At 39.8% G+C, this 24169-nt stretch overlaps 1 protein-coding gene across 1 annotated transcript in view; it reads right to left on the bottom strand.

Moving 5' to 3' along the window:
* Positions 1-73: 73 nt before the first annotated feature.
* Positions 74-24169, bottom strand: part of nr3c2 (nuclear receptor subfamily 3, group C, member 2) — an 82870-nt gene continuing 58774 nt past the window's right edge. Inside the window, exons 4-9 of the mRNA XM_061679417.1 lie at positions 23037-23153; positions 18145-18456; positions 15560-15704; positions 13464-13594; positions 7959-8116; positions 74-6268 (exon numbers count right to left, since the gene is read on the bottom strand). Of these exons, the coding sequence (XP_061535401.1) occupies positions 6113-6268; positions 7959-8116; positions 13464-13594; positions 15560-15704; positions 18145-18456; positions 23037-23153 (1019 nt within the window). The 3' untranslated portion in view covers positions 74-6112. The remainder of the gene's footprint in view (positions 6269-7958; positions 8117-13463; positions 13595-15559; positions 15705-18144; positions 18457-23036; positions 23154-24169) is intronic.

The following is a 24169-nucleotide window of genomic DNA, read 5'->3' as shown; positions in this document are numbered from 1 at the left end:
CCCCAAAAAAATATTTTCAAAAATGTCTATCTTTTTTAAAAAAGGGCAAAAGAAAACAGCAACAATGTGTAGTGACTTGTTGATTTTATTGTGGTGCTGGTCAACAACCTTGGATTAGGAAATCATCTCAACAGCAACAACTCAAAAAAACAAACAAAAAAGATCCATCACTTCACATATTTTGTTACAAAATAAGAAATACTTGTTTTTTCAATATTATCCTCGTTTTGAGCCACATGAGCAATGATGAGAGGAAAAAAAGTAACAAAAATATTAGAATAAAGAAGGTTATAGATGTCTTTTGTCTCACATTCAGGTAGCAAGTCTGTCACAATGTATATCGTACATTCATTTCTCCTTCCAACACACAAAAAGAACATGGCGAGTGTGTGTGTGTGTGGGGGGGGGGTTCAACACATCATTCCGTAAAAATGTTTTACACTCAACAGAACAAGGATTTTTGTACTATGTACAGGTGTTAAACTGTAAATCAGGTGCGATCAAAAAAAGGCACAAGTTTCCCTTTTTTCTTTCGTTTCTTAAATACAATGTAAACATCTCGTCATCATCAAAACGCATGCATTTATCAACATCTTACAAAAAAGGAGTTTGCTTTTTTTTCTCTTTTTTTTTAAGACAAAAGTACTTAAATATCTTCCAGCAAAATATAATTCTCTCAAAAATACTTTCCCATTCGACCATATTTAGACGTTAGCGGTGATTCCTTACAAAGGACAAACAAATGGGGGGAGGGGCTTAGCTTAAGGGTCCCTCGCAAAAACATGATCACTTCGCCGTCCTGTATTTTTCACAGATACAGTGGAACCTCCGAAATGGAACATTTGGCATTCAAACATCATGATTTTTTTTTGGGGACTTCATTTTGTTTCTGACGTCACCACAAAAAGGTACCGAAAAATATGATAAGCATAGAACAGCATACGGAATTTTGTTTATTGTACATTATTTCCGATGGTGAAAAAAATTTGATTGTTCCACCAATACACATAAAACGCCACTAGGTGACAGTAGCTGCAAAAACGTCTTCCTGTGGGACAACTTGAAACGGTGAGTCGTTTTACATTATTTTAGTTTTATTATACAGTGGTTAAGTTCTGTAAATAAAATATTTACAATTGCCTATAGATGTGACAAGATTGCAAAAACGCTAATTTAATTTCCTCACTTCCAACATAGTTCCTCGGCATAAAGATGCCACATAATGAGGACAAAGGACTACTTTTATCTAAATGAAGCCTCAATTCACTGCAACACAGTTCATTGATGCCAAAGCAATACTTTTAGATGAAACGGCATTGGCTTAAGCACAAAAACAGCAAATAAGTGAGTTTTTCTGCGAGCACCCGAGGATAGGTTCCCCCCAAAATTTGCAAATCAATAAATCCCCAAAGAAGCGGTTCCCAAATATGCGGGAACACTGTACTTGTGATATTACATGTTTTTTTAAAAATATATTGTTTAAAGGGTTTTAGGACTGTTCTCAAAAAGTATTGCGTAACTGGTAAATGCCAATGTTTTTATTGACATATGGGGCACAGATGGTTCCACCCTATAAATTCTCCCTGGCAACAAGCTTTTTAATGTGACTAGGAAAGAGTCATCAAGAATCACTCATGGCAGAGTAGGATCGGCAACATTTGCACAATCAACATTGTCCCAGATTATCGCACTACTCGTTTGAAGTTTTGGCGCCTTTTGCACAATGGTCATTGCACCGGACTATTGCAATATTAGCCTTTCGAAAAGCTCTAAGTGCTAGAGGACTCTGCATCTTTTTGCACAATTGTAAAAAAAAAAAAAAAAAAAAAAAAAAAAATGTACCGGCATTACCAGATAACTAGCAACCCTTTATTGCTCAGTGACTTTATGTCTCCAAAGTGTTTTCTGTCAATTGACTGTCTGTTGTCGTACTAGAGCGGCTCCAACTACCGTAGGCAAATTCCTTGTGTGTTTTTTGGACATATTTGGCAAATAAAGATTTTAATAATTTATAATTAATAAAAATTAATAATTCTGATTCCAGTTTTTTCCTGTCAGAAAGATATATATATATTCTTCAAATAACAAAAATATTTTTTCCTGTAAAATGACTACTTTTTTATTTTTAAATTACGATTTCTGATATTTCCACTTATTATAAAAATTAACTTTTTTTCTTTAAAAAAAATAAATAAATAAATAAATACCAGGTTTTCTCATAATTATGACTATTTTCCATAATTTGTATTCTGTACTTGCATTTGGGTTGTTAAACATTCCAGTTAAAAGTTTTACGATGGCAACACCTTAATATACATTATTTCTTATGGAGGAAACATTCCAATAGAAATGACAACAAGTTGGAAGTCAACCAACATGATGGAGGTTCCACTGTATTCAAGATGACCACGGAGGGATGTCCCGATTTCTCACAGCACTATCCTGAAAGCGTCCGACGTAAGGCGACGACAACGCCCGCTCGCTAGCTGCTGCTTGCGCCTACAACCGTAGCTCCTTTGTGCAAAAAATCCACTAACAAAAAAAAAGCACATCATACTCTCTTCACACTGTAAAATTATGGAAAGGGGGGTTTGGGCTGCCCTCTTAACGCTCCTCAGTAGCATCACTCACAGTTTTTGGACGCAACAAGTGTACAAAATCATACTGTAAATGGTCAAGCGTACCTCCAAATTTTACAAGAGCTCTCACTAGTTAGTTAGTAGCTGTACATTAAGCACTGCAGATTAAGTCTCTGTCTTAAATCAACTGTACAGTGTGTGTGTGTGTGTCGTCGCTATTCAACTAAAAGCATCAATCTACAATTCTTTTTGTTTTTACCTGAAACACAAATAAATGTTTCTCAGAAAATTGAGATTTTTGTTTGCCTTTAAAAGAAAAAATCCGTTAAATGTATTCTTGTGGTTTTTCACCTGCAAGTATTTAATATTTAAAAAAAAAAAAAAAAAAAACTGTGTCAGATTTAATTTAAAAATAAATAACTAAATCCCACTCTTTTTTTTTATTTAAAACATTTCTTTTTTTGGAGGGGGGTTGTCTAAAAATAGAAATATAGACTAAAAAATGTTTTTTTTGAGTGAGGATTAACAAAAAATATATTGGGAGTTTTTTGCTAAAATTATAACTGTAGGAAAAAAATATTTGGGACTATTTTGGCCCCAAATTCTAGCAAAAAAAAAAAAAACAGAAAAAAAGCTACTTGTAAAAGTTATTTCGTGGGTTTTTTGCGAAGGAATAAAATACATAAAATGTACTGTGGTGTTTTTGGGGGTCTAGTTTTAATATTTCTTTGTGGCTTTTTGTCATTTGCAATAAATTAAAAAAAAGTTTATTTTTGGTGGGGAGGTTGGTTAAAAATATAAATACCCCCAAAATATTTATTTTTTGCTACAGATATACAAATCTATTTTCTGCCCCCCCTCCAAAAAAAAAAAAATATTGTCTTAATGTTTTTCAGCCTGACATTAAATCTATGTTTTGGGGATTTTCAGCTTCAAAAATAAACTTCAATGTATTTGTTTCTAACATTAAAAAGTCAAATTACATTATTTGCTACAAATGTATTTTTTTTTTGGAGGGGTGGGGGTGTTGGTTCTGCAAAAAAAAACAAAAAACATGATAATTTGCAAAATTGTGACATGATTTTTGTTGGACAGCAACGATGTGTGTGTGTGTGTGTGTGTGTGTTTGCATCGTTCATTTGAAGTCGCTGTACAAATGTTTTGCCTGGCATCAGTAAAAAATTAAGCACCTTAATGCAAAAGGAGCGCCTTGTCTGGGGGGAGGAAAAAAAGACAACTCTTATAAAAATGCTTTATTAATAGTATTATTTTGGGGAAGAGTGGGGTCACAAAGGGCTGGCTATGCTTGGTTTGATTGTGAGTAAAAAGACGTGAATTGGACAGATGCTCTGGAGAGAACACAAATGACCGACCATTACCGCCCATCCGTCCAATCCATTAACGGCATTTCGTTGTTGCTTTTTGCTAATTGAATCACTCAACAATATTGTCTTGATTATTGTACACCGTAGCTAGTGACTCTTTTATCCTTTTGCATATTAGTTTGGATTGTTTCACTGCACATCTGAACTGCAAAAATGTACAGTTGAGCACAAAATATTTCATACCCGAGGAGAGTATTTGGAATCAGAGGTGAATTATTTGAGGTGAACGTGGGACAAGAAAGTGACAAAAACTGGTTATTAATGTCAGAAATACATTTAAAACACAACTAGGAATCAAAACACCTCGTTTGTGTGTCAGTCATGTTTTCAAAAGGCAAGTAGTTTGATTTGGATGACAGTTCTTTTTCTTTTCAACAACGTGACTCATCATGTTCCAACTTTATTCTCGCAAATTAAAATTAGTTTCTGAAAAAATATTTATATTATCAAATTATGACTTTATTCCCATATTTCAATTTGAGATCGAGAGCTATATTGATAGGTCGATAGTATGTTGCAAAAAATGTAAGATTTTCAATGTATCCCCACAGCATTACAACTTTCTTTTCAAATAATTAGTTTCTCGTAAAACAACTTTATGCTCATATTATTATGAATGTTCTAATTATGTTTTTGTAAAATTCAGATTTTTTTTTCTCTCCCAAAATTAAAATCATTCGATTATATTTTTTTTTATTCGTGTAAAATTAAGATCCACCCCCACCATAATATTAATAATTTTTTTGCCGTTAAATTTTTTCCCCTCATGGATTTACTTTACATTATTATTATTATAAATTTAGAATTTAAAGTACCGGCACGGTGGAAGACTGGTTAGCGCATCTGCCTCACAGTTCTGGTGACCGGGGTTCAAATCGCGGCCCCGCCTGTGTGGAGTTTGCATGTTCTCCCCGTCGTGCCTGGGTGGGTTTACTCCCACATTCCAAAAACATGCGTGGTAGGTTGATTGAATACTCTAAATTGCCCATAGGTGTGAATGTGAGTGCAAATGGTTGTTTATCTCTCTGTGCCCTGCGATTGGCTGGCGGCCGGTTCAGGGTGTACCCTGCCTCCCGCCCGAAGATAGCTGGGATAGGCTCCAGCAGCCCGCGACCCTAGTGAGGAGAAGCGGTAAAGAAAATGGATGGTTGGATGGAATTTAAAGTTACAGAATTTCTAATATACAGCGTTATTATATTACTACTTAAATACACATAAAATTACATAATAATAATAATAATGCATGAAAACCTATATAGCGCTTTTCTAGGCACTCAGATGCTTTACCGTTGCACACATTATTCATTCACTCCACAGTGACACATTTATTTTTTCCTCATAAAATAAAACAAATCTTGTCAATAATCGTGTTTTTTCTCGTTTCTTGTAAAACAACTTTATTCTCATATATCTAGACGCTTGTTTAAAAAAAAAAAAAAAGGTCAAATATTTAGTTCACGTTTCCAGTACAACTTCAAAGTATTTTCCCACTTTCTTGTATCCCCCATTAAAATTCACTTGGGTATGAATCATTTTGGACTTGACTGTATACGTTAAATATGTCTTTTTTTTTTCTGTTTGTTTGACACCAATTGAATTTCAAACTGAGCTCATGGTGATGCATTTACATATTTTACATATGTAGCCCTTGGATTATATTCAACGAGACCTTTGGCCTTATAGTTGAGCGTGTTGTTGTTTTTGTCTGCCCTGTTGTCCTGCTTTACATATGCTGCAAAGCAATGGCTAACTATTTGGATATACTGTATATATTGATTTATGTTTGTGAGAGCTGCATAAGCCACAGTTAATTTGAGTGATACATTTTTTCTTTTTCGGGATTTTTAGTGCATCTGTGTAGTGTGGTGTGTTAGTGTGAATGTAGCACTAGCACGGCCTAGGTAATGTATGGCTTTATCTCCGTTGAAAAGATAGTAAGCATCTTTGGGGTGCACAGGGGGTGGGAGGGGTGGGGGGGTGGCAGAGGGATATATTCCCGACTCCGACCCGAAAAATCCGGTCCTGTTTTTCCTCCACCGTGTTCCGGCGGCATGCTACGGGTACGCGCTCGCTCGCGACGCTTTCCCCTTTGCCGTTGCTCCGAGTTCTCGGTCGCGTTTTTGAATGTTTTTTGTTTGTTTGCCCTCGTCACTTCTTGTGGAAGTAAATGGTGTGGGTGAGGCCCGACTCCACCTTTGGTATCTGGTCGCTGATGATCTCCACCAGCATGTCGGGGAACTCCACCTTCAGGGCCTGCGACTCGCGGAAGGTGTAGAAGCAAAAGTACAGCAGGTTGGCCACCAGCTGCCACACAAAACAAAAAGTGTTTTATATTAAATACAGAGCAGTTTTATTTAGAAGTCCTTTGCAGCCATACGTCTACTTTTTTCCATCAGCCTATTGGGCACTGATGATTCAACTCCATGAATGCTGCCTAGCAACAAACGTTTAATACGACCAAAGGGGAAACACTGAGCTTTTCTGCTATCCAATAATTTATTTTTGCTAATTGCTAATTTTATTCTCCTAAAATGAAATTTCTTATGTCAAAAAGGAACTAACAAAATTATGACTTTTTTGTTGTTAAATAGACATTTTGTTCTGTTAAATGATAACTTTTTATTTAATTTGGTTAGGGTTAGGTAATTTGGGGCCAAAATATTCCCAAATTGTTTTTGTTAAATAATGCAGTCTGTAACTTGTATATTATTTTACACTTATGTAACTGATATTTTCATTGGCCAATGAGGTACAGATGATTCGCCCTATGAATTCTGCCTAGCAGCAATCTTTTTAACATGACCAAGAAAGAAAGAATCGGACATTTTTTCGAAAAAACCATCGGCTTAAAAAAACTATGATTTTTTTTCTGTAAAATTACTCAATTTTTATGATTAAATGATGACTTCTCGAATTTCTACTCTGTTGGTAGAATTACGACATGACCTTTTTTTCTCGTAAAATCGAGATTTTTTTTTTTAAGACCATAAAAAATCCAACTTTCTCTCACACAAAACCTAATATTACAACTATAATCTCGTCAAGTAAAACTTTTTAAAAATTATAAAATTCAGATTTTGTTTTCTTTCTCAGACAAATGAAATTGTGTGTGAAAAATGTCTTTTCAATTGGAAAATCCTGATTTAATTCATTATTTTTCTTAAGATTGCAACTTTAATCTAATTTAATATTTAAACTTTTTTCTTACCAAATTGAATTTTTCCCCCCTAGAATTACTACTTTTTAAGCATTAATTAAACATTATTAGCATATCCAAACTTTATTAGCATAAAATTACAATTAAATGTATTCATTAATTTGTTTTAAATCAATAAATTGATATCTTTACATTATTGCGATAATGGCATTGTATTTGCTTCTCAGCTCGGTACGAAATGTTGCCCTATCGCACATGCTCATATTTTTGATCCTGGAAAAGGCACAAAAAAAAAACTAGATTGTAGTCCAAAATTAGCTCATCGGGGAACTTTTATTTAGAGCAACCAAAATGGAATCAGACTGTACCCTTGCTCATGCAGCAGAATGGACTTTGACCCTTTCCATTTCTATATAACTCACCACAAGGAGGCACTTGTGATTTTTAGCATCCAAGATTCATTAACCCTTAACTCATCTACTCATTAAGGTTAGTAAATTTCGGCAAGCGGGAGCTTTACAGTGACCACTGTGATCCAGAAAACCGTCAGTTGGCATTGATCTCCCTTCTGTTCTGGTCGGCCGAAATAACCGCAACCCCCTCCGGGGGCCAGATTGAGATGCAGTAATCCTTATTTGGAGCCACTGCATCAGCCAACCGCTAAGTATGATCCAAATCCGCTCTGCTGCCATTCCAGAAAAAAAACATTTCCAATGATATCAGCAGCCCAAATTTGCCAGTGAACACCACCTTGTATGCCCAACGCTGCCAAAGGAGGGCCGGGTATTGGAGTAGGCGGCGGCTGGCATTGGTACCACCATGCCCGGGCATACTTACATCATGCATGGCGTCCAGTAGCTTGGTGAGCTGGAAGAAGCGTTGCCAGGTCTGACCGGAGTTGTTGGTGGCCTTCCCCACGGCGCGCCGGAGCTCCGTGATGTAATTAACTCGCATCTCCTCGAATACCGCCTGGTTCTTCAGACCCTCTTTGGGAACTGCGAAGCGAGCAGATGCCACAGGCATCAGACAAAGGGGTGTGTGGTTTGGGGGTGGGGGAGCAGGGGTGGGGTTGAACCAATGGACAACTGGGATCTTAAATGCTAATGTTTGACGAGCCAAGTGACTTATTACCACACATATTAGCTCCCAATATCACTTATCAACACGAAAAATTATGTTTACCATTACAGGACGCACTAAAATCTCCCCAGGACCCATGCCTAAAATCGAACAGGAAGTCAGCCATTCTGGGGGCGAATTTCACAAAAAATGTCAATGCCCCGAGTATCCTTATAATTGCTCAATTTGGCAATATGCTTGCTGAATCCACAAACAATTTATGTACATATCAGACTACATACATTGAGCAAAAATGTTAGCGTATGATGTTCCTAGAGCATTCAAGAAGTGTGGCTTCCACATTTTAGCTTCAAATAGAAGCTAAAATGTGTCTCTGTGGCCGTCATCTGCAAGACATCAAGTTGTCGGCGGTGCTGGAAAACCGGCCAAACGTGGACCAGTGGCGACGTTATTGTCTCGTAAATTCTTGTGTGTTTTTGACACGTTATCAAAAATAAATAAATGCCTTATAGCATAACTTTGTGAAATTCAGTGACAGTTTGACGAGCAACTAGCTTGGATGATAAGGTGCAGCAACTGCTCGCCCGTCGGCTACAGCCTTCTTCCTGTCGGTAAGCATTGTGTCTGTTTAAAAGAAGGGATGGTTGGAGATCAATAACTTTGGAAGTGCGCTGGCGAATTCGTCAGATTATTTTTGCTTCTTTCTGCGCCGATGAGCAAAGGCCTCGAGGCGTGGCGTTATCCAAGAAAATCCCAAAACAGACGGGTGTGGGAGAGTGGGAGGTGGGCAAGCCTTATTTCATGGCTGACATGATGAGAATGTGCTAATACCCAAAAGACGCATTTGGACTCCCCCCCCCCCCTCCACTCCCTCCCAGCTGACCCACATATATCCTGACTAGAAACTGACCTGGCATTTAGTAGCTGTACCGAGGGCAGGTAACTCAGCCTGTTTGGGGGGTCTCAACATGCCTGAAATTGTTATTTAAAACTCACTCAGTTGCGGCCCTGGAAAAGTTAGAATAAATTAGCCTCCGCCACCATTTCACCGACAACACAAAATCAGGTGGACATGTCTGTTGTAACAGGACATGCAAAAAGTCTAAAGGATCCATGACTGAAATTGATCGGAAAGTCGACCTTTTTGGTCGAAAGCAGCCGTTTCAGGTGTGAATTCCTTGTAATGGGACCTGGAAAGTCAGAAAAAAATAGCCCCCGACATCAGTTTCGTGGAGCGACACGCATATAGCTGGACATGTCTGTCTTCAGAGGACATATGGAAAAAGTCTCGAGGACGCATGCCCGATATCAAACAGGAAGTCGACCATTTTGGTTTGAAACAGACAATCTGTGAAAAAGGGGCCAGGACAGTTGGAAAAATGTGCCCTTATCACCGGTTTCACCTATCAACTCCGATATGGGTGGACCTTGTCTCTCATTACAGGACACTTGAAATAGCCTGAAGCACCCATACCCAAAATTGAACAGAAAGTCGTCCATTTTGAGCAAATTGCAAAGGCAGAGCTGCACTGTATTTGTTTATAGAGGTACGGTGTAGCTGGAGTGCGGAGCAGTACTAGGTTGTTTTGAATACTTAAGTTCTTATATTCGACCATGACCATGACTCCCTGTTCTGGTCTCTTTTGGACTATCATATCTGTTTGTGCAGAGGCGAGGCGAAAGCGCTCTCCTACCCAATGCCAAACGGGGTCATCAGACACCACAGGCTGGGATGAAACCTAAGACCAAGGTCAGAGAGCATTAGCAGCTCCTCTCTTGTCCTCTTTATCCCCTCGTTCTTTCGTTGGTTCCAGGCCAGAGGCGCTCATCGCTCGCCGTCATACGCCGACGAGCTCTGACAATTCCTGTGTAAACACTCGCTTCCTTTCCGCCAGCTTCCTCTGAATGGCTGGAACTAACGGAGCTTTCCCCAAAAGTCGCCTAGGAGATGGCACGCTCGCTTGTGAAAATGAGTCACAACTGCTTCCCCAGGGCTTTCAAATGGTACAGTCACACTTTACAGTTTTCTCTGCTTGGGATTAGAAAATGGGCTTTCCATCTAACTGTACCCTAACCCTTCCTCCTTGAATATTACACGAAGGAGTACATTAGCATTCCAAGGTCATACGCTTACCTTACCCTAATTCTAAACCTTAACCCTAGCCCTACTCTAACCCAAACCTTGACCTTACCATAACCCCATTCCCTACCTAACCTGAACCTAATCCTAACCCAACTCTTACCCTGACTCTTCCTTCCTGAGTACGACAGAAAGGAATACATTACAGTAAAACCCCTAACCCAAACTCAACCATGACCCGACCACAACCATACCGTACCCTAATCCTAACCATATACTAACTCTGACCCTACCCTTATGAATTTCGCACGAACATTCAAAAGGTGCTTGTGCATTAAGACCTTGAATATCTTGTTGTTTGTAGTCTCTTTTTAACAAATGACATGGCCAACTACTAAAGTAGAGAGAGAGAGGAAAATTGCAGCTCTTGGAGCACGGCCTGGCTCGGCAGGGCTCGGTGGCAAAGCTCCAGGCAAGCAGCGAGCACCGGAGTGGGAGGCCACGGCAACAGAAGGCCCGGCGATGGCCTCCCTTTGACTTTCCTTTTGTCTTTGTTTTTCGAAGAAGGCTTCCTTTTTCGCTCATTGGTTTGTCCTTAAATGTACCCTCCCTTTTTTTTTTTTTTTTTTTTTTTTTTTTTTTTTTTTTTTTTTGCGACATGGCATACTCGGATGTCATCTCAGAAACTGCCTCTTCCATGATTCACAGTTGTAAGACTGGTGTGTATGTGGTAATTTTGACTGACACAACTCGCTCTGCATTCAAGTGTTTTTTCGCATCTGCGCAATGTTCAGAGAGGCAGAGCGCGCTCCATTTTCTGTGAATTTACGTACAAGCGTGTTGGCCATTGGCGGGGATACGTCAGTGTGTTCGCCATATTGAATGTGTCAGCTTGAAGCCTCCTTCTCATCCTGCCTGACGCTCCGGCTGCTCTGTCTCCTCAGACAAAGCGGTGGGAGTGCGCTCTGAATAACTGAACTGCACCGCTCTGAGTTTCTGAACGTTCCGGAGTGTAGAGAGCGCACTTGGAGAGAATTTACGAACGTACCCCATAACACTGCGACCAGGTGTCTTCTTTTCCCAGGATGCGTCAACTATTTGGGACCCCCCCCCCAAAAAAAAAAAAAAGCTAAATGCGATCGATACCTTGAGATGGTGTACCATAGCTTTGCACCTCCAGTGCACTGAATATCTAAAGGCTTTTTCCCCCCACGTTTTGGTTCAGTTTGCCGCGTTATGGTGAGCAACAGTAAATCTTGGTCTTATGCCTATTTTTCCTAAATGTATATCCATCCTACATCCTCTTTTCTCAAGACATTTTTGGACTCTAGAAAAAGTATCTAGCTCGGTTTTCATTTCCTCAATTCTGCATCTTTTTTCTTTATTCGTCACTGCTCATGCAGTCATTGGGTGGCCCACGTCAAACGTTGTGATTGATTGGTTATGATGTCAGTCACTGTAATTCTGACTCCAAACCATTATTATTTATTTAATACTCATTTTATGACACCTTCTTTATGTAACACCTGACCAAAACTATAGAGACAAAAAAATAATAATTTAAATCTGGGAACTACTGCTGTTGGGTGACCAAGTGTCCTCTTTACCAAGAACGCATAAACATTTTGGGACCTAAAAAGTGTTTTCAGGTGTATGCATCTTGATCCACTAAATACTATTACTAAAAATGGTACGGTTTGGAATGGTAATTCTTGGGCAAACAGACTTTTCCTACTTATTGGGTCAAAAAGTCTCCAAACAACAGATTTTAAACAAAATCTGAAAACACATTGGTTGGTTTTCAAAGTGCAGTCTGGAAAAATCACCGTCATCTTGACTTCCATGTGCATTCCCACATGTCCCTCAGCCATAAATACTTCCAGTGATTGGCACCGGTGTTGGCGGTTTAAAGAAGTTTAGCCAGAATGCAGACTTTTCAAATTCGCCGCTATGCTGCTTAAGCTCACCCCTTCTCGCTCCACCACCACCGGGATGTAAAATGCATGAACTGGAGAGCCATTCAGGTCCCAGTGGATTTTTGATACTTTTGTAGTGTTTAATACCCACTGACGGGTGTGGATGGTGACAGTCTGTAGAGGTTATTGAGAGGGGTGGGGGGAAACTAGATATTTCAAGTCAGTCCAGGTGTCCTGTTTTCCTCGAATGTCTGCTTTTTCAGACCTAGGAAAGGTGGGCTGCCAGGATTTGAAAATTCTTCTCGACATTTCTCTACTTTGTCTGCATTTTCAATAATTGAACAATCTAGAGTATATAGAAAGAATAACATTATACATATGAGCCAAAGAATACTTCAGTCTGTATTCATTCCTCCATTGCACTGTGGCTTGAGTTTCTGTTTAAGTACCACTTTCCAGCAAGGTCTGACAGTGCCATCATTAGCCAGATTTTCAGTCACTTTTCACACTGTTATTGGGTGTCCTACATGTCAGTCATTACATCACTACAAGTGATCGGTAGAGCTGACCAGGTGTCCTCTTTTTCCCAGGACCTAGGACGTAGGAAGATTATCCAACCGGGACATTATTGATAAGAGTATAGGATGGAAAACAACTTGGTGAGCCTTCAGTCAGCATGAGTTTGCTTCAAATCATGCCTTCTTGCACAGTCAGAATGAACATTCCATGCAGTCATTGGGTGGCCGACATGTCAATCATGAAAGCACTGCTGGCACATTGGGTCCTGATCACCAGGTGCCATTTTTCTCAGGACGTGTTTTTAAGACGTAAAAATGCGATTTGAAAATTATCCAAGTTTGCATCCATCCATCCATTTTTCTGCACCGCTTTATCCTCACTAGGGCCGCGGGCGTGCTGGAGCCTATCCCGGCTATCTTCGGGGGAGAGGCGGGGTACACCCTGAACTGGTCGCCAGCCAATCGCAGGGCCATCCAGCTTTTCACTACTTGCTTTATTTTTGGGCAAGTCAGAGCAGAGGATGAAAAACAACCTTAGCCTTCAGTCTGCATGCATTTATCTGCTGCTCTTTTGCATGGGTTTCTCTTTTAAGCCATGCCTATGCCTACCATCGAGCCTGCAAACGTTTTCTAAACTAACTTTTCTTGTATTCTTCATACCGGAAAACCAGCCGATCGCAATACCTCTAAAACGTTAGCATTTAGCGGCTAAGATGTACACGGGCTCCCAGCTGGCTGCGTTACTTACTTGTGCTGAGAAGCAGCAGGACCTTCATGGAGAGGAACTCTTCGTAGGTGAGTTGGAGCCGAACAAACTCCTGGCTCACCTGTCTCATGCCCAGGCACAGTTCGTACATGGCCGACTGCTGCATGCGGTCCCTGAAAATGGGCGAAGAAAGACGCTCATGCGGTGGCCATGAGATAAAAGCATCTTATTGTTCCTATATGCAGAAGGCATATTCATTTTGAATAGCATAAGATATTGACGATATCTAGTCAGGCTAGAAACCACTGGATTTGTTATTTTTTTTGTCACTGATATATATTTGAAAACGACCTCTAAGCATTTTAGCGGAGGCACCAGAATGCTTGAAAAAGAGAAGATTATGCAACAACAGTCGTTCACTTTTGTGAAGTATTAAAGGCTTTTTGTCTGGTCGGGGGTTTGCGTGCGCGTAGATTTTGATGTGGATGGCTGGCACCGGGACTGTATTCTACCATTTTGATCAATGACATTGTAAGAATTGATTTCATTTCTTTTGCAAATTAAATTAGCGAATGAACAGGATTTTGAGGTGCCGTTGTGTTCACATTAGTGCACAGAGTATATGATAGCAATTTAAGGTATAATACCAACCGGAACGATGCAGTTTGGTGGTAACTCAAGCAAGATGGCATTTTTTTAATAATTTTTTTTAATATCCTGGAAAGTAGTGATTTTGTAGATTCTGCCTGACAGTGACTATATGCGCATAGTAACGTAAGGAAAGGTAACAATAACATAAGGTCATGTAACAGCTACAATATATGACAACGTAAGGCAATATAACAGCTAACAATGTAATGACACATATTTAATGTATCATGATTTCATCCAACATAACACAAAACGATGTAACGTAACATATCTAACATGATGTAGAGGAACAACATATCTAATGTAGCATATGGTAATGTAAAGTAAGATTTAGGTAACATATACCTAACAAAATATGTTTTTAGATATAATTCGTTTGATTAATGCAACATAACGTATGTAGCAAGTAAGACAATATAACAAAATAACAGTGTTTCTAATGCAAGGTCTATCTAACTTAGGGTAATGTAATGTAACGTCTGACGTAAAGTATATCTAACATAACGCAATGTAATGCAACCTAGCATATACAATGTAACGCATATATAACAACATAATAAAAATCTTTGTACTGAGTGGTTGCACATATTCTCTCCAGCTGCTTGCCTGGAATTGCTTTGCTGACTCACTGTCCAAAATAAGCTGCCACTTTTCACAGTACTTTATATTCTCTCAATGTTTTCTACTTGTCTAAAACGCTTTTCCCTCGGCCAGAAGAAGAACCCAGCGCCACATTTGCTTTCAAGCAACTCGCACAAGTCGGCGTCCAGCTGAAAAAATAATTAGTCGCTCTTATTTTTTCAGGCCAAGCATGACATCAGATTTGTTTTTTAAAGAAGAACAAACGTCTTATCCCGGCTCTTAGTGGTGAAGGCAGTGCACAGTAATAGTGTATTTGTAAATAAACAGGCATGTTACATCCATTTGGAAATCAATCCCACAGATATTTCTTTTAAAACCTTCGATTTTCCCCCAACTCTCTATACAGTGAACCCTTGCATAGCCAACCTTTGGCATTCGCAAATTCATCTATTCGCTGTTTATGTATGCCATTTGGTGGCATCTCGCTGTCAAGGAAGTATGTTGAAGTGAGTTGAGGATTTTTATTTTGACATTAACACTGCCGTCTTGTGGCATCTATGGGCAATTACAAACCTTTTGGATGGTGGGGGTGGGTTATCTTTCCCATGCAAATAGCAAGGTTGAGTGTACTTACTTACTGTAATGCCCCTGCATGTGGGAAAGGAGAGCTACATGACATGACATGTTTTTTGAATGCTGGGAGAACAGTAAAACACACAAACTCAATGAGCACCCCTCATGCAGGAGCTGCTGTCGGCCGCAGCTCACGCCCAGACACTCGCACATAAACCCGCCGATGTCACACCCCAACCCACTAGGCCCTGCCTCTTGAAAGCAGATATCTAACACAAAGACATTACAATACATACAGTATTTTCTATATTTCTGTGTGTTTGTGGACCTACTCGTTGAAGATGAGGTCGGGGGCGAAGTAGAGCAACTGTCCGTTGGTGTGTTTGTAGGAGCGCCAGCTGAGGCAAAAGGAGGACAGGCACATCCACGAGTACTGGATCAATGTAATTTGGTCCTCGATGGGCAGGCCCCGAAAACCTAGCACAAAAACCCACATAGTCAATCCCAAAACAACTACAAGGAATTGGGTGTTTGTAACCCACGAGAAAAGTGGAAAACATTTTTTTACTGTACTGGTGACGATTGTAAACAAACGAAAAAAGCACATTTTCAGCAGCTACACATACAGTACTGCATATCTTTTCTCAAGTGTTGCATTATCACTACTATCTAATTTTAATCCGCCAAAAGCAACACGTCGAGGATAACGCGCCTTCTTCTCGTAAAATGCAAAATCCCAGTGAGGATTCAAGTTATGACTCCTTGCGAGGGCCTCCACAAATAGAAGTAGGAATAGGAACGGTGCCAAACTCTCAATCAATGCTTGGCGAGAAGCTCCACATGCGCCACATAACAACACAAAAAAAGGCAACTGAGGACAGACAAGCAATTTACGAGGCGCTGGGACTATTTCCGTCTGCGGGCATGTCACCTTGCTCCTTTTTCAACAAGTCGCCAACATTCTATATGACTATATCGAGGTGTCTCAATTTACAAGTTCAATTGGTTTCGTGACCATGCTCGTAACTCAAAACATTTCTCGAGCAAATCTTTTTTCACCACTGTAATGCCCAACAAAAATAAGGCGAGCAGGAGACATAAAAAACGGAAAAAAATTGGCAAGGCAATTTGACCGAAAATGTAACAAGCGGGTTTTAATCCGCCTCTCACCATATAGCAATCGTGAAAAAGGCAAATTCAAAAATAGTTTCAATAAAAAGAACAGAAAACTAAAGAAAAATTGTCCATAAAAAAATCTGAAGTGAAAAGAAGAATAACATGGTAAAGAGAAGTTTTATCCTAAGAATTTTGTACATAAAAAGCAAAACTTGATTTTTACAGGGTCAATTCGATCGCCAACCTCATTTTGATTTACAGTTCCAGTTTCCATTGTTCATAAAACGAAGCTAGTTCACAAATCCTTTTTAAAAATGTGAACCACAATTTAAAGGAAATATCAAAAATAAGGCTAGCAGAAGTTTTATCCCAAGATGTTTGTGCCTTTTTAATTTTGTAATTTATTTTTATATAACATGACCCCCAATATAACAGGAATGGGATTTAATATGCCTCTGACTTTCAAGCTAACTCATTCATATTCCCCCACGGCACATCTTTATCTCATCTAACTGCACTTTAACGAGACGCATCAGAGCCAACATCTGGCGAGAGCAGTAATGTAAATGCCTTCACTCTTATAAATCCCCATTTCTATTTAATGGTCAAATAGGATTTCATTGGTAATCTCATTGGAAGATTTGCGGAATGGTTTCCAAGGCTGATAGTCCACAGTGGAAAGAAAAGCGGGAAGCCTGACAGACAACACGAGCGCGCGCGGATATGAATATCGTTTTCATTAAAACGTGGAATTGCATTACAAGAGTCTTTTCATTTACATTTTATTGGACTGACATTTCATAGGAACTGGAAGGTCGAACGTGAGCCGTGAGCCTCTGATCACACAGAGGCGTTATGTTTTTTAACATTCTTAACTTTCATAGAAATGTAAAATAAGAAGTTCTGCACGGTATAATAAAACCAAAATAAAACGAATCGATATAAGTCTCACCAGATAGGCTGAGATCTTTTGCAGGAATATCAAATTTTGTAAACTAAAAATATATATTTACAGAAGGAAATTCATCATCATCATGAATTATTCAGATTTGTTTTTGACTTTTTCTAAAAAATTATGTACAAAATAACTATTACTATTGATAATCTATAAGCATCAGGAATATATAGGAATATCTAAACTTTAAAAAATAAATAAATAAAATAGTGTCCAATGAAAAATATTGTTCTCCAATTACAGTTTTGAAAATTGTATTGCAGTACATAGTATTTTATTTATCACTGTCATCATTATTGTTAATCATATATAAAATAACAGTATTAATAACGTGAATAATAATAATAACATTTGGGGGGAAAAAAACGATTTAAAAATGATACACATAATTGTTGTATTTTTCGAGACCCTGTGGTTACCCTCTAAAGCAGCTAAAGCAGAGTTTCCCAACCTTTATGGAGCCAACCACATATTTTACATTAGAAAAATGTCCCAAAGAAGCATACAGAAGTAATGATGATGATGTGTGATGGAAGAGCATTTAATTGTTATGCCTGTCACTATACGTCGCCGGCATAGGTACATTATTTGTAGTGAATAAATAATACTTTTCGGACCATTTATGTGATAATTAGATCATTTAGATAATTTCCCACAGCACACATGATGATCTTCGACGGCTCACTAATGTGCACGGTGGCATGCTGCCCTAAATTATATGTTTTGAAGGTCCAAAAGACACTATTTAATTCAACTTTATCGCTCCAAATGTATTTGTGTGGGGTTTTTTTTCATGGAAAAAAAACAACCACCAAAATAGCATCGAGGCCACACGTCCGCACTAACCTGGAAGTACTTTGGCCCACTTGACCAGGCGCACCATCTGCTTGCCGGCCAGGCAGTTGAGGCTGGACAGCAGGTGGTCGGTGGTGTCGGGCAGCGTGTTGTCGAAGCCCGAGTACACCTCTTCGGGCTCGATGAACTCCAACACGTTGCAGATGGACGGCGGCAGGAAAGGTGTGACCACGCCGGGCCTGCGGGGCACCAGGGCGGTGTTGGTGGCGCTGGCGTTCAGCTCCTCCTCCGCCTGGCTTTCCTTGCCTGCCTGCGGGTCATCGGCGACGCCCTTTAACTTGCCCAACTTCTTGGATTTACGGGCTGTTGGGAGGAGCGCACTCTTAGTCATAATTAGTGAATACAGTTAACCGTCCCCACCATTTGCGCGGGATAGGGACAGCGCTGCCGCGAATAATTAAGGCCCCCCCCCCCCCCCTCCCCAAAACAAAGGGCTTGTACTAGCCTATCAATGCACCAAGATGGCGCCAAAGCACTATTTTTATTTTAGCCAGGGCTTTGGCATGTCTAATAGAAGCGCCTCCCCTCACTTAAACATAGTTTCTTGGAAGGGTTGAATGACTTAAGCTTTATGTAGTCAACTGTAATGTGATGAAAGTCAATTATTTGAGGATATATCGACTTGCGTATTTTGTGACCATGCTATCTGTGTCATTTTTGGTCAAATACGGACGTATACACTGGCGGTTTGTTAATTGTACAACTTCTACGATGTTTAAAGTTCTCGTTGACATTAGCGGTTGAACCGATTATTTACAAGGCCGCATCGATGTTTAAAGCTTGAAGTGGACTATCTGCTAATCACGTGTTTCTGGCATCTCGTCTTCCAATTAGCCAATTTAAAGAGGACTTTGAACTCTGCCGCCGTCACCAGACTATAACGCTCTGTAGAGCAGCGAAGTGGCCGGCCAACAAGGCAACACAGTCTTCATAAGTCAGCTTCGGTCAGAACGTATGACAATAAACTGGTTGTGGATGAGAATAGCATTAGCCTCACTAACTTCGGGTATGTTGATCGTCACTAATCTTAAAATATTCATGCCAGCGGGACCATGGGACTGGTGGAACAAGAGCAGCGGCGCAAATTTAAGCAACGGTGTGATAACGAGAACTTTATTCATACATATTGTTACAACACTGTCGTAACAATATGTCGCGGTACAGCATATGGCTGTACTGTGCTATGAGCATGTGGAAATATTTGACCCAAAAATGAGATCATGGTCACTTGCAAAATATGCAAGTCCATTCTCAAATACAAGTGAAATAGAAACAGAGAAATGCTTAATTTTTGGGAGTCTTGCTACGCTATGTATGCTATGGAAAACAAGATAAGACCGGCCGCCTTGTTGAAGAGAAGAACATGCCCAAGGCTCCCACCTATTACAAGTACATTCCTCGCCACCTGTCCCACCGTCATGCTCCTGCTGGTACGAAATCTAGCAGCGATCGGAATAACCGAAGCTAGCGAGGGTAACCGCTAAACTGTTACCCAACCATCTTATTTGTGTACTCTCTGACCAGCGCAGACATACGCACACTGTCAGCGCAGACATACGCACACTGTCAACTATTTGGCCGGGCATTTCACTGCTCCACAGAGTGTTATATATAGTCCGGCGAGGGCATCAGACGGGCAAATCGAAAGTCCTCTTTAAATTGGCCGTTTGGAAGACGAGACGACAAAAAACGTGCTAAGGGATTCGGCTACTTCGAGCTATAAACGTCGATGCCGAGTCGTAAAGTCAACTAATCGGTTCGACCCCTTCCCTGTGCCTTGGCACCCAGGTGGCGCCAAAGCACATACTTTTAAATAAGACTCTGCTTTAGCGGCATCTTTATGATTTTTGCTTTATAGCGCTTTAAAAACGTTTATAAAGACAAGCAAAAAAGCATACACAAAAAAATAAAATAATTGTCATGCTCGTATATCATATAAAACAGAAAAAAAGATCAGCTGGATTCATGCATACATACAGTACACACACACTCACATATACATACAAACAAGGGGTTAGAAGACAACACGACATTTGAGAGTTTTAAGTTTTTTTAAGTTTTAAGATGAGTTTTGGGAAGTGATAATCGATTTCTCAGTTCCTGGGCCAGGTTGTTTCACAGTCTAGGCCAGGGTGTCTCGGGCCGCATTGTAGTTATGATTTCCCTCAGAACAGTGAAACCATATAAATGTTTAATCATCACCAAAACATATTACAAATTGAGGGATAACTAGTTTTTGAAATCAAAAGACAAGGATAATACTTTGTTCAAGATACTGTAGAAGAAGGGTTTGGTCACAGAAAAATGAAATATAAAATGCAATTAGTGTTTATTATTTTTGGAATTTGGGTACAGATTTTAGCAAAAATCACGGAAGTTGACGAGCATGATTTGCTTTCGAGGGCCACATAAAATGATATGGCGGGCCCCATCTGGCCCCCGGGCCTTGAGTTTGACACCTATGGTCTTGGCGCTCTGACGGAGAATGCGCCCTCACCCGAGGATGTGTGGGAGCGGGCTGGCTCAAACGGAGTTAAATGTTCAGTCATATACTGTAGCTCGGAGCCAGGCCCATGCTTGCTTTAAAAGTGTATCAGTGAAATCTTAAAATCACTTCTAAAACAAAACTAGAAGCCAATGAAGTGATGTATTCTGTATTCTGTTTGATTCAGTGAGAAGCCGAGCTACTGCATTCTGAACCACCTGCAGGTGAGAAATGTTGTTTTTACTGATACCGGAGAGGAATGAGTTGCAATAATAATCTAACCTAGAGAAAATTAGAGCGTAGATATTTTTTTTCGCTGTGAGGTTTAGTAATTATTAATTTTATTTTGGCTGTGATGCATACAGTGGGTACGGAAATTATTCAGACCCCCTTAAATGTTTCACCTTTTTTTATATTGCAGCCATTTGCTAAAATCATTTAAGTTCATTTTTTTCCACATTAATGTACACACTGCACCCCGTATTGACAGGAAATAAAAACCTTCATTGTTGAAATTTTTGCAGATCTATTAAAAAAGAAAAACTGAAATATCACACAGCCATAAGTATTCAGACCCTTTGCTCAGTATTTAGTAGAAGCACCCTTTTGACCTAATACAGCCTTGTGGCTTTTTGGGAATGATTCAACCAGTTTTTCACACCTGGATTTGGGGATCATCTGCCGTTCCTCCTTGCAGATCCTCTCCAGTTCTGTCAGGTTGGATGGTGAACGTAGGTGGGCAGCCATTGTCAGGTCTTTCCAGAGATGCTCAATTGGGTTTAAGTTGGGGCTCTATCTGGGCCATTCAAAAACACTCACGGAGTTGTTCTGAAGCCACTCCTTCGGTATTTTAGCCTTTGGCCCAGTCTGAGGTTCTGAGCACTCTGTAGAAGGTTTTCGTCCAGGTTATCCCTGTACTTGGCCGCATTCATCTTTTCTTCGATTGCAAGCAGTCTCCCTGTCCCTGCAGCTGAAAAACACCCCCACAGCATGATGCTGCCACCCCCATGCTTCACTGTTGGGACTGTATTGGACAGGTGATGAGCAGTGCTTGGTTTTCTCCACACATGCCACTGAGAATTAAGACCAACAATTTGTATCTTGGTCTCATCAGACTAGAGAATCTTATTCTTCACCATCTTAAGAGTCCTTCGGATGTTTTTTTTTTTTTTTAAGCAAACTCCATGCTGGCTTTCATGTCTTGCACTGAGGAGAGGCTTCCGTCGAGCTACTCTGCTATAAATCTCCGACTTTCTCCGATCTCCAGCCTGCATCTCTGGAGCTCAGCCACAGTGATCTTTGGGTTCTTCTTTACCTCTCTCACCAAGGCTCTTTCCCCCCCTCCCCAATTGCTCTAGGAAGGGTTCTGATCGTCCCAAACGTCTTCCATTTCAGGATTATGGAGGCCACTGTGCTCTTAGGAATCTTAAGTGCAGCAGAATTGTTTTTGTAACCTTGGCCAGATCTGTGCCTTGCCACAATTCTGTCTCTGAGTTCTTCAGGCAGTTCCTTTGACCTCATGATTCTCATTTGCTCTGACATGCACTGTGAGCTGTAAGGTCTTATATAGCGGTGTGGATTTCCTAATCAAGTCCAATCAGTATAATCAAACACAGCTGGACTCCAATGAAGGTGTAGAACCAGCTTAAGGATGATCAGAAGAAATGGACAGCACCCGAGTTTAATATGAGTGTCACAGCAAAGGGTCTTAGTATTACTTTTTTTTGTTTATTTTTTTTAAATCAGCAAAATTGCAACAATTCCGTTTTTTGTTCTGTCAATATAGGGTGTCGTGTGTACATATGAGGAAAAAAATTTACTTAAATGATTTTAACAAATGGCTGCAATATAACAAAGAGTGAAACATTTAAGGGGGTCTGAAAACTTTCCTCACCCACTGTATGTGGAAGAAGCATAACTGGGTGACAATTGATATGGGGTGTGAATGTGAAATTCAAACAAAAAATAACTCCGAAATATTTGGCTGTGTGTGTGATATTGTCTGTAATGATGCCAAACCCGAATGTAACAAGATACATGGAGTTGTGAATGTTGAAGAGAATTTTCTCATATTACAAGTTACTGAGTTGGCGAAGGTTTTGTGTCATCCGGTAACTGATGTCTGAAAGGCCTTCCTTTACAGCAGCTAAGCTTCTAGGGTCCTCTGCTCTCAGTGAAAGATGACTTTGTGGCACTTGATTATTTGGTCAAGGGGCAGCATGTGAATAGAAAATAAAATTGGGCCTTGAACCAAACCTTGGGGTACACCACAGGCAAGGGTAGAGGTTTTAGAGCAGTGGTTATAGACACTGACCGCAAAGGGTTACTCTTAAAGATTAGATTGAACATTTCACTGTATTGCCATCCTAGCTACTTCCGCCATCTGGCGGCGACTCACCTCCGAGGTTCATCCCGGCCTGGAGGCACTTGCGTACGCGGCACGCCGGGCAGTTTTTCCTTCGGATCTTGTCAATGATGCAGTCATTTCTCCCCGCGCAAAGGTAGTTGTGCTGACCTAACAGAAACAAACAGAGAAAGTCATGGCATTAGGGGTAAAGTAGTGCTGTGCCCCACCTGAGCCAGTGGAGGACACTGTGGCAACAGCTAGGTACGTTTTGATACAGTTTCAGCTACTCTGGCTTGTCCAATGCAAAGCTTGTATTCCTGAATTTTGTGGGGGGTTTTTTCAGAAATTTGTAGAAAAATATCTTTTCATTTTTTTGTCATTCTTAGCCGGAAAAAAATATTTTTTATTAGTTTCTATGTTTTCTTATACCCCCAGATACTCTTTTTTTTATTTTGGAAAAAGGTAAAATAATTATTTATTTATTTTTATTTTGAAGAAAATACTCTAACATTATTATTTTTAGAAAAAGATTTTCTTTTAATATTAAAAAAAATATTATATAATCAAGAAAACAACTTTTAATTTTAAAGAATTAAAAAGGGATTCCCCCCACCCCCAATTTTGGAGAAAAATGTGTTTTTGTGGATAGAAACAGAAAACAAAAAATATAGATCAAGCTTTTGTCATTGATAGTGTCAAATAATCATTAAAGGGATGCCTTCAATCAATTAAAAAAATAGTATTTCACCTTTACTTTTATCAAGCTGCTGCGCCAATTGAGGTGCTAGAGTGGAATAGCTCAATTTTTATCATAGTTTAAGTGCAAAAATGAATGTAAAGAAATGCATATCTTTCAGATGAACACTGATCCAACGCAAGGTTTACTGTAGTTCCGATTTTGACAAACGGGCAGGCCTTTATTACACTCAGCGCTTTTCAAACAACTCCCGATTTCAAGATGGCCCTTTAAACCAGGATTCACCTCCCGGAAAAACATTCAACGTTCAGAGATTGATAGAAGACTCAGAAAGTCACTAGTGCTTGATCTTGCAACTGCATCTGTATGTTAGTATGCTTTAAGTGACTGTTATTTACCATCTATCATGCAATTGGGATAGATTTGATGGATGGTTTGAACTTAAGACTACTATTGCACTATTCTTTTTCTCTAAACAGATTATGAT

Source organism: Phycodurus eques, chromosome 6, assembly GCF_024500275.1.
Source record: "Phycodurus eques isolate BA_2022a chromosome 6, UOR_Pequ_1.1, whole genome shotgun sequence".
In the NCBI taxonomy this organism is placed as follows: Eukaryota; Metazoa; Chordata; class Actinopteri; order Syngnathiformes; family Syngnathidae; genus Phycodurus; species Phycodurus eques.
This window is presented reverse-complemented; position numbering and strand designations above follow the sequence as displayed.